The following is a 12,196-nucleotide window of genomic DNA, read 5'->3' on the forward strand; positions in this document are numbered from 1 at the left end:
CCAAATGGTCAAATATATTGCACCATCCATATTGCTAACATAATACCAAGATCAAGAGCCAAGTGGCTAGCCAGCTATACTTTGACTATTGTTACATAGCCTCATTTAATGTTTGATAGAACACAAGTAAAATATTAGAGATTATAATTTATTTATTATCACCATTAAAGTTAAATTTATATAACAATAGTTTATAATTTTCTGATAATTATCTCTAACTGAAGACGTTTCCATAATAGTCCTTATTTTCAATCATAAAAAAAAAATAAAACTGAAATGTTTGTTTCCATTGTATATCTAGTTTATTAAATTATTTGGAGTAATTTTAATTCTTAATATCATATGCTAATTTTAAACTAGGAAATTTTATGGATACTTTTTTTGAGAATTACAATGGTATATACAGATTTACAGAAAAAATTGTGAAAATTTGATATTAATTACTACGTTACAAAATCTTTAGCATGTTTTTGTCTGTAATCAAAGTACTGAAAATAACCTGTTATTTTTCTCAAGAATCATTTCCTAGATCCATATCTGGATTATATTGTACAATTATAGGCTTACTCAACTTTTCTTTTACATTTAAAATTTTTCACAAAACATGATAATGTCGAAGTTTTAAAATTAAAATTAGTATCAGTAAAATTATTCACACGCTAAAAAATAAACCTTTCACATATATATAAAGGGCATGATAATTATTCTAAAATGCATAAAAATAAATTGTTTAAAAAATATTAGACAAATTTAATTTTATTATATACATAAAATTAACAGAGATGATTAAAAACAAATGTATACAAGCTGCCTAACAGTATTCATAATATAGGGAACAATATACATCAATATGCAATCAAACAATAACAACATACATAAAAATTGTGCTAAAAGCTTTGGTAAAAACAGTTTAAGAATAAATCTGTATGACAAAATATATTTAATATTGTGCAATAATATTTTTAGTCAATATTTTAAAAAATATAATGATTTGGCAATTCTATAAAATAAATATGGCATTCAATACTTTTCATTTAAAGAAGATATATCACTTTTAATACTTATTTCATCTTCAATTAAACTTGAAATTTCTTCTTTGCTTGTGTAGCTCAATTCCTATTATTGAAAATTTTTAAATATTTATATCATAATAAAGAACAAATTATAATTGATTTTATAAGAAATAAAATAATAAGTAATGACTGATTGATTAATAAAAGGCATTAGTATACTGTACATAATGTACAAATATTATTGAATATTTTTCAGACAAAATCTAATCTTCAAAAAGTTTATTGCTATTTTGTTACTTTATAGAAACTTCACAGAAACTAATGAACTTTTTAGTTACATTAAAATTTTTATATTTTTTAAAAATAAAAAGTTTTGAAATGTGTTTTTTAAAAATTTATCAAAACTATTATGTAGCTCGAAAAGCTTGTTACATGATCTTTAAAATTTTTTAAGATTTTAGATTTAAACATTAACAAAATATTTTTTTAAAATATGCATAAATCATAATTTCAATATGGCTATACTGTGTCTATCATTTGGCTGTCAAACAAAGACTTCTGCCTTATGCTATGAGGGATATGGATTTGAGTCCAGACCAGACCATAACCTTAGAACTTTTTCATGTGTTGTTTGACTAAGGATATATTGAATTCTGTCCTTGCCATTGTTGCATTATGGGTCTACTCAGAATCAAGATGAGAATGAAGGTCCTCTTAATGCCTGATGCTTGGAATATATTGGATTGAGTCATAAATAAGTTTGGTTTACAGCTAGGTGTAAATGACTGTCAAATACTTGCTAAATGATCTATCCCTTCAACTGAGTTTTATTAATTAATTAATGACTATTAGAAAATAATCCCTAAATGTAAATTTTAATACTAAAGCATGAATAATGTAATAAAACATTGTTTTTGAATTCATTTAAAATGAAACATTTAAAGGTGCACATATATGCCATATCATGTTGTGTAAGTTTGAACTCAGTAATAACGCTACAGAAATGACAAAAAAGATTTGGAATGTCTATGGCAGTAGAGTAATTTTAGACAGAACAATTCAAAACTGATTTACTAAATTCTGTTCTGGTGATTTGTCCGTAAAAGATGAAGAAAGACCAGGCTGCTTCTCAGACTTTGTTAACCTTTTAAACATCATCATCAAAGTTCCAAGGATAAATTTTTTTGATTAAATCAAATTTTGACCATACAAATAATTTTGGGTCAGTACAAAATAATTCTTTCTTTTTTTTTTAAATAATCCATCGGTCTCTAGCTGGATTATTAAAAAAAAGGATTATTTTGTACTGACCAAAAATTATTTGTATGGTCAAAAATTGATTTAATCAAAAAAATTTATCCTTGAAACTTTGTTATTCATGTATATATGTTAATTACAATGCTCTCTTAGTTTTCCACCAGAGGTTTGCAATGTATATAAATACAACTGATTTGTACATGAGTGACATTGTGAAGAATTTTTAATGCTGTGTAGTTGACATCGGATCCTCCAAGAAAAGGTCAGCATCAATTGTATACTGTACGTATTTTTTAATGTCATTTCGTCGGTTTTTAAGTTGTTGACCATCTGTGTCTAGCTGGATTATTAAAAAAAAGGATTATTTTGTACTGACCAAAAAATTATGGTCAAAATTTGATTTAATGTTTTAAAAATCCTTACTGAGCAGAACCCATGGCAAACAACAAGGGAGTTAGCAGAGGAGCACACATCCCAATCAGCCATCAATCATCACCTCCAAAAACTAGGAATAGTGAGCAAGCTGAGAATTTGGGTTCTGCATAACTTCAGTGAACAGAATAAGGCCTGACAGAAGATTAATAGCTACTCCCTTGTTTTCTTGGAATAAAGAGGAGTCTTTTGGCTAAAATTGTTATGAGTAATGAAAAGTGGATCACATACAAAATGTCATTTAAAAAAGACAATGGGTTGACAATGATGATTGGCCTCAACTGGACCCCAAGCTCAGTGTGCATGGAAGAAAAATTTTGTTATGTATATAGTGGGATTGTCAAGGAATTATCCATTTCAAGTTGTTGCCACACAATAAATTACTGCAAATGTATATATTCAACAGTTAGAGCAGTTTTAGCTAAAACTTCAAGAAAAGTGTCCTGCACTTGTTAACAGAAAAAAAATCTTATTGTATGACAATACAAGGCCACACACAGCAAAGATTACACAAGAAAAAGTTTTGGAGTTTGGCTGGTCTGTTTTGCCTCATCCACCAGATTCACCAGACCTGACACTAACAGATTTTCATCTTTTCCAGGCACTGCAAAATGCTTTATAAGGCATCAATTACAAAATAATGACAGGTCAGGAGTTTTTTGATTCAAAACTACCAGAATTTTATTCAAGGGGAATTGACAGTTACCAAAAAAATGTCAAGAAGTCATCAATAATGACTGTGAATATGTATTAGATTAAAGTCTATTGTTGCACATTTTATTGGGAAATAAATTTCAGTTTAGAAAACCAAACTTATTTATGACTCAACCCAATATATACACTGTATTCTCAAGTGTTTGGATACCCCATACTTCCATATGTTTGAGCTGTAGTATGCAAATATCCATCTCCAACATTATAAATAAAGGTGCAGTTGAAATAGCGGTAGACATTCCTTTAAATCAAAATTAGAAAATGAGTTGAAGAAAAGAGTTAAGTAACTCTGAACAGAGCATGATAATCAGAGCTTATCAGTTGGTCAAACTCTCAAGTGTACAGTAAAGAAAAATCATCAGTCATCCCCGCAAACTGTCACAGAGGAATTTTATATGAATTCAGGAACTGATGCTAGTAATAAGACAATTTGCTGAGTTGTGTTTATCCTTGGCTCTCATAGTTGTGCTACAGCTCATAAACCACAGATTACAGTTGCAAATGCATACTGTTATTTAGACTGAAAACATCATCATTATTGAACAATGGAAGAGAGAGCTGTGGAGTGATAGATTGTTACATGATCTGGCATCGTGATAGATGAGTCTAGACACAATAGACACCTGACAAATACTACCTGCTATAATGTGTTGTTTTAACTGTAAAATGGGGAGGTGGCAGCCTAACAGTCTGTAGGATCTTGGTATGGGCTAACCCACTGGTTCTTGTGTCTGGATCTTTAAATTCTGATGCCTATCAAGCTATTTTGGACATCTCTGTGCTTCCCATACTGTGGCTACAGTTTGGAATAGGCTCTTTTTTGTATCAGTACAATAATCCATTGTATAATGGTTCAATAATGGCTCTATGGACCTTGCTCACAAAGCAAGGTCCATAGAGCCATTGTTTGAGGTAAGCAGGTGTCAGTGATTAGTTGGCCAAAACCAAGACCTTAACACAAATGAACATCTTTGGGATGAACTCAAGCAATGGTACTTATCAGACTTACTGGCTGACTACTGCTTACTGTTCAGTATGCTACAGGAGGACAGAATATAAGAAAATTCCAGTAGCAGTATTCCAACAACTAGTGGAAAGCCTACTGTAAAGAATAATATAGTGTATGTACGTATTTGGCAATATGTACATATGTATGTATTTGATATTTTTAGTTTGAAAATAATTTTATATCTAAAACTCATTATTTACAAATAAGTTAAATTTTGATTGTGAAACAAAATAAATAATAAACTGTACTAAAAAGTTAAAACTGAAAATTTAACAAAATAAGTTTTATTAATTCCAAAATGTACTCTGAAATATCATTCAAAATTGATTTAACTTACCACATTTTCACAGTTAGAGCCATATAGAATTTGCTTTATATCTTCAGGAACAGACCATAAACTTAAATTATCACTGCTACCAGATTTATCATTTTTTGATGTAATACTTTGATTTTTATCTTCAATAACAATACCTGAAAATTAAGAAATATAATAAATATATTTTATACACACTATAACAACCAAATAACAAACTGTGCTGTCATTCTGGAGTTCTGGAGACCCAAGTTTGAATGGAAAGATCAAATTTCTCAGAAACTGTCATGGTTAGTTTGACCCAAATATATATCATGTAGAGTACCATACTTAAACATATTGTGGGCCTGGCTGAACCCATGTATCTATTAGTTCAAGACAGAACAAGAACAAGTTATATATATATATATTAAAAACAGAAAACATATATATATATGTATGTATGTTTTCTGTTTTTAATCAAATCTGATTTTAGTCAGAAAAGAATCTAAAAAAATCAAATATTTAATATTTTTCATTTTCCATGAAATAATAATTTTAAAATTAAATATTACTACATAAAAGTACATATAAAAATATAAATATCTTTAAAAAATTTATTTAATTATTTATAAAAATTTACATTTCTTTACTCAAAAATAAATTATTTAAAATTTGAATCTTTAATTCACTTTTTACTGTAGAGAAAAATTTATTTATATAACAAAGTACTAAAAACTAATATAATTTAACAATTACTATCATTGAATTATATCACTTGAATAAAGTGATATTACAAAGTGAATTTATTATGCTATTCCTAATCCAAGAAAAGGTCTGTTTTGCAATATGTAAAATTATTTTTAGTTTTATTTTTAACATTAAATCTGAAAATGTCTCAAACACAATAAATGCCACCACCACTACAACACCAATAAAAAAACAGATAAAAATACATGAAACAATAGATATTATTTAGAATAAAGAATTCTTTTACAGAAATTTAGAGAAATCAAGTTTATAGTTTATCTTTAATTTTAGTAACAGATTCTGCTGACAATAGAAAAATGATGTAATCTTTACATTAAGGAGACAGTATGGTATATAAATAAAAGAAGACAATCTGGTATTAAATGAAAGTAGAGGAATGCACTGTATATCTGTGCAGATAAGACGATAGTTAAATCATAAAAAAAAGGCCCCAAAATCCAGGGTCGTCTTATAGGACAGATACCAAAAAAAATTAGATTGAAATTTATATAAATTAAAACCATTATAAAATCAAACAAATCACTCATCAATGTATTTAAATAGCCCATACATTTTTGTGAATAGTCAAGGTCATTACCCAAATGCCCAAATCAGTGCAAATGTTTGCAATAATCACAAGGCAGTAATGTCAGATGCAAGAAAATAAAATTTGTTCATTCGAAAAATTATGAATAGGACATAATTCTGTATATGCTATGCAGTATTATTATCCAGATGATGATCACTGATCTAAACTAAATTCATAGGCCGTTGATAGTTTGACTTATTTTATAGGACAGATATTTGATGAAAATTTATACCTCGTCTTATCTGCTCAGATATACGGTAACTATAGTGAGAAGGGGTAGGTCATTAAAATTTTTAAATAGGTATAAATCTGATCAAAATATTCAATATGTTTGGTTAAACTGGAAAGTCTAAGATGAATTCATGGAATATCATTAGATGGCAGATGCAAAAGTTTGTTATGTTCTAAATGAAGTTTATTTAACACTGATGGAGAGGCTGAAGCTCATATGGGTAATGCATAGTCAATAACAGATTGGATGTTAGCGAAAACTAAAATAGCATGGAGAGTATTTTTATTTTATATATTTTTAAAATTATGCCAGAACATACCTAGTCAGATGGAAATCTTTTTAACTAATCATTTTTTTAAGAATAATGTATACATATTATTCTTTTTAAGAATAATTAGAATACATAAATTATATATAATTTATGTATTCTAATATTAGATTTCTATTAATATTAATATTAGATTATTTATATTAGATATTAATATTAGATTCTAATTACTCTAATATTAAAATAAACAAATATTTTCATATTTTATTTTAATGCAAGAATACTAACATTCCTCATTAAATTTCATTACAGCTTAAAATTAAATGTTGATTTTGACTCATCCCACAATCTGGGTTGAGATCTCATTACTCTTAGTGATGACCACTTAGAAAGTGAGGATGAGAAAAGATAACTAATCAAAATGGGTGATCAGGGACAGAAAATGATAAAACCTCTGAAGTTCAAGGACAATAGAGCTTCTCTCTCCAATTTCTTCTAGTATAACATCTTACTTCATCCTCAACTCAACCTGGACTGATCTTCTCATCTTCTCAACAAATTTCCTCACAACAACACCTCAGGGCAGCCAACTCAAAAGAGGACACTGAAGGATCCTTCTGTGGACTATCTCTCCTTAGAAAAAAGAACATGAAGATTTACAGTCTTCACCTGCTGATCCAAGAATATTATTGCTTTAAGCTTTATTTTGTGTTTAAATAAATTAGGACAATTTTCTTTTGTAACTGTTGAGTCTGACTTGGTGTCTATCACACCCACATACGAATTGGCACCTCTCTTCTGTTCTGACTTGAGAGCACAACTTGGCAATTTTACAGATTTATTAAAAAGTAATGAAATAATATTTATTAAATATCTCTTAAACTTATCAACATATAATGATTAATTTGAAGAATACTATAAAATACTTGATGGCTATAAATATTTGAATAATATAAAATATTTAGTAAAATTCTTAATGGTTATGCATAAGGACATCCTGATAGTGTTGATACTATTACTATATTGATACTTTCCTTCAATACAGATTACTTTTTGTACTCTATACTTTTGGTCCAATACCAATTCTGACTTTTCCTTGGATATCAGATCCAGTACTGTTACATTTTTCACAGACAGGTAAGATCCAACTGAAATTGGATTTTGCAGCTGAATCTAAAACTGAAACCAAATTTGAATTTTAAAGTCAGTTTGGGTCAAAACCAAAACCAAATCTTATACTACTTTTGGTCAGGGCTGTGGAGTTGAAGTCTGAAAAAATGTGTCGACTCCAACTCCTGCATTTTAAATTTATTTTAGTTTTTTTATTTAAACGAAAGAAAATTTATTATATATTTATTAATTTTTTAAAATATTTTCGTATTTTGTTATAATTCATTCATTTATCAGTCAGGAGTCAATGCTTAGAATTCAGATTATTATTTAAGTTATAAATAATTCATCAATTCTTCGAAAAACTTAAAATATAATAAAATCTCAAATCAACCAATATTGGTAACATTTAGTTTATATTAGAAATCAGTTTTAATAATTTGTTAATAATAACTAACTTACTATTAACTTAGTTATTAGAATAAAGCATGTTATTTATGTTAAAATTAAAAGTTTCAATTACACAAAACATTTCAAAATAAAGCCACAGTCTGAATAGTCACAGCTGACAAGATTTCTAGTTTCAATACCTGATGCCAATACTGGCTGGATTAATACTTTAAAAGTATTCATGATACCAGTATTGATACTTTTGTGGTATAAAGAGGTCCTAGTTATGCATAGTAAATGATTTTCTATTCCTACCAATATCATGTATAAAATTCAAAATACTATTAGCAAAACTAATAACTATAAATAATTGTTTTCTTAATACTTTTCCATATCTGACTAAAAGTTAGGGTAGAGAGTTGCATAATGTTTCTTTCAAATTAACCTTTTAACTTTTTCACCAGGCAAACAGATATCAATACAATAGAAGAATCAGAATTTTTTCTTTACATTTTTTTTACAATTATTTTTATTTATTTATTTTAATTAAACAACACTATGGCCATTGGCCTTTTCCAAGTATCAAAAAAATATATATATACAAAAGATAAACAATCAACAAAACAAAAAAAAAAAAAAACAGCAAAAAGAAAAAATACACAAAACTAAACACAGTTCAATTTTTTAACAACTTGTTTAAATTGCCCATAAGTTCTCAATCGTTATATTTTTCTTTTAAAGCATTCCAGTTATATATGAATTGGTAGATTGATGCGTCTCAGCCAAAACAGTGCTTAACTTTTGGTAGAATCAAATTATTTTTCCATTGATAGTTGTAGTTAGAGGGCCTAGAGTGTTTATTTAACTCATCACTTATATAAGATTCTTTCCTGCCAACCAGCCTTTATTAGTTTAAAGCTGTCTAAAAGAACTTGTTTTTTATATAAAACTTTTAATTTGTCAATATTGGTCTGGTTATAATAAGAGTGACAGAAGAATTATAAGGTAACTTGTATAATCTAATAAAGTTGTTTTGTGTGACTTGCAACCTATTCAATACAAAAGAAGAAGCTGTACCCCATACGAAAATACCATATCGAAGTTTGGGTTCCATACTAGCGTATAAATGCAAAACAGTCTCAAAATATATGTAACTGAAAATATATGTAACTCATTATTCTTTTCAATATTTCAATAAATCTAGATAAAGACAGTGTTAGATTATTTATATGATTGTTCCATCGTAATTTATCATCAATTTCAATACCCAAATATTTTACATTATTAACTCTTTGAATATGTTTATTATTAATTCTTACTTGTATATCATCTAAATTGACTTTTTTGTTTTTATTTGACAAACAAATAAACTTTGTTTTATTCTCATTTGTTCTAAAGTTATTATTTGCCACATATTTACTTAATTTAGCCAGCAATAAATTTATATTATTTTCAATTAATTGACGATTACAATCTGCATAGGTTATAACAATATCATCTGCATACAATATATAATTATTTTCGGAAATAGTTTCTATAATATAATTTATGTAAATATTAAAAGTAAAGGGCCTAGAATGGATCCCTGTGGGACACCTTTATTCACTTGAAAAGGTTTAGATATTGAATTTTTTACATTAATGTAGTACATATGATTTGATAAATAGGATATCAGCCACTCCAATGGCACTCCTCTCAATCCGACTTTAAACAATTTTTGTTTTAATATCTTGATATCTACACTATCAAAAGCCTTATTCAGGTTGATAAACACTGCTGCTACTACATTTGAATTATTGAGACCGTCAATAATATATTGTTTAAGATGAGTTAATGCCTCAATTGTAGAGGCCTCACTTTTAAAACCATACTGGCTATTAGATATACAGTGGTACCTCAGGATACGAACGCTCCAGTATACGAAATTTTCAGGATAAGACATGAAATTCGAACATATTTTTGCTCCACGATACGAACAAAAACTCACCATACAATGTTACATTAGTTCGCAGTGCCATTTTTTATTCACTTCGGTCTCAGTCCGCGTGTTTGTTTCATCGTGGAAGGATCTCGCTCGATAAAGGAAATCTTGAGGTATTATCAGAAAGTGACTGATTTTATTGAAAAGAAACATCCTGACAAGGTTTACACTGGCTGTATTGCTTCTTGGAGTAATGACATTTGCCTAAGTCATTTTAGAAACATTTTAAAAAGTAGGCAAAGCCAAACCTCTTTGGATAGATATTTTACCAAGTGACCTCTATCCAGTGGAAGTGAAGGAAAGAAAGCAAAAAGCAGTTGAATAAAAATTTTAAAAATATATATAAAACAACACTAATTTTTTAATCTTTTCTAAGTTATTGTTACACTAGCAGACCCTGCCAAGCGTTGTTGTGGCTCAAAATGTATCTATTATAAATTTATAACACTTCCCCCTTGGGGGAGAATTTTTCGAAAAATTTCTTCTTAGTGTACATTCTCTTGACGTACCCTATTAAAACACAATCAAAAACGCAAAAACCCACATCTAAAATAGTATAAATAGAAGCAGAGTTCTTTACCGTAAGCCTTAATCCTAACCATCTCCCTTCAGTGGGGCTGAATTTCGACATGTATATTACATAAAAACACATGCGTATTCGAATGCAGCGTTGTGTCAAAATTTAAAAGGAATCGGTAGGAACAAACGAACATTACATTTTTATTTATACAGATAGGTAGAAGATGATCTGCTTTAGTTCATTTTCACAGAAAAGCGTAATGCCTCACAGAAAAGCAAACTTAGGGCGTCGTACTTGTAGTGCCATATGTTGGACATAAAAATCTTAACCTAGATGATATCTTTTAATTTATATAAATGTTTAACGGAATAATATACAGCCCATGTCCACCCTGAAGTTCCATTCTAAATATTGGTGAAAGAATTTTTGAAATCGGATGAGTAGTTTTGGAGATTACCTGTTTACAAACATTACCTCTTTATAATATTAGTATAGCTTATGTTATGTTAGTTAAGTTTTAGTATCATTTCCCTTCTCCCACTCTTCCGCCACCAGTTTGCACCTCCACCGTCGTCTATCCTCAAAGGTAAAGTGCAAATATAGCTGCATTTTTTTTAATCAATTATTATTCTATTATGGTTATTTATACATTTACAACTATAAAATGCATTTTTCAGTGTTTTCCTTACTACAGTTATTTTTTTTAATGTACAACTTAGCTTTAATTTGAGTGTGTTTTTCGTGTTGGAACGAATTATTTGGTTTTACATGTAATTGTATGGGGAAAAATGATTCACCTTATGACATTTTCATGATACGATCTCAGTTTCGGAACGGATTAATTTCGTATCCTGAGGTACCACTGTATTATCTTTATTAACAAATCTAAAAAAATCTTTTATAGAAAGCTATTTCAATTATTTTAGTTATACTCCAAATGATAGTAATCGGACGATAGCTCTCCCAAGTCCTGTTTAGATCCTTTATTTTTAAATATTGGTATTACAAGATTGTGTTTGAGCTTCTCTGGAAATCTGCCACACTTGAAGGATTTATTAATTAAATAAGATAATGGTAATGCAATAATATCTGCTATTTGTCTTAGAATAAATGTATTTAAGTTATCAATGTCCAGAAACTCATAATATAATCAAAAATCTCTTTAGGAGAAGTTTCATCCAAAACAAAAGAATTGACCATACCACATAAAGAGGAATGTGAGATTGGCCTCTTTGTGCTCCTTGAGCGGTAAGGGGCCTAAAACCACAAATAAAAAAAAAAAAAGAGGAATGTGAGAAAGAATTAGTTTTTAATGTTGATGTGACAAAACTTCCCATCGGTCTATAGTGAACAGCAAAAATATTACTTATTTTCTCTTCATTTTGAAAAAGTTTTCCATTATATTTCAACTGATTAATTTGTATGTCATTCTATGATTTATTAACTTTAAAATGCATTTAGTTTCTCTATGCTCTCTTCAGTTAAGAAATATAGGAAAATTAATTGTTTTTCATAAACTCTATCAAATGACTATTTTCATGCAGATAACTTACAAGTTTTAAAAAATTGCTAAAATTGAAATAAAACTTTTTTGTAGCCTGCATATCCTGCATTTCTAAAGTGGTATTAAAAACATGGA

General features: G+C 28.5%; 1 protein-coding gene across 1 annotated transcript in view; it reads right to left on the bottom strand.

Moving 5' to 3' along the window:
* Nucleotides 1–740: 740 nt before the first annotated feature.
* LOC111612919 overlaps nucleotides 741–12,196 on the bottom strand; it is a 41,076-nt gene continuing 29,620 nt past the window's right edge. Inside the window, exons 17-18 of the mRNA XM_023354213.1 lie at nucleotides 4,763–4,896; nucleotides 741–1,116 (exon numbers count right to left, since the gene is read on the bottom strand). Coding sequence (XP_023209981.1) covers nucleotides 1,021–1,116; nucleotides 4,763–4,896 — 230 coding nt within the window. The 3' untranslated portion in view covers nucleotides 741–1,020. The remainder of the gene's footprint in view (nucleotides 1,117–4,762; nucleotides 4,897–12,196) is intronic.

Source organism: Centruroides sculpturatus, unplaced genomic scaffold (assembly GCF_000671375.1).
Source record: "Centruroides sculpturatus isolate CEXI.00-Female unplaced genomic scaffold, Cexi_2.0 scaffold112, whole genome shotgun sequence".
NCBI lineage: Eukaryota > Metazoa > Arthropoda > Arachnida > Scorpiones > Buthidae > Centruroides > Centruroides sculpturatus.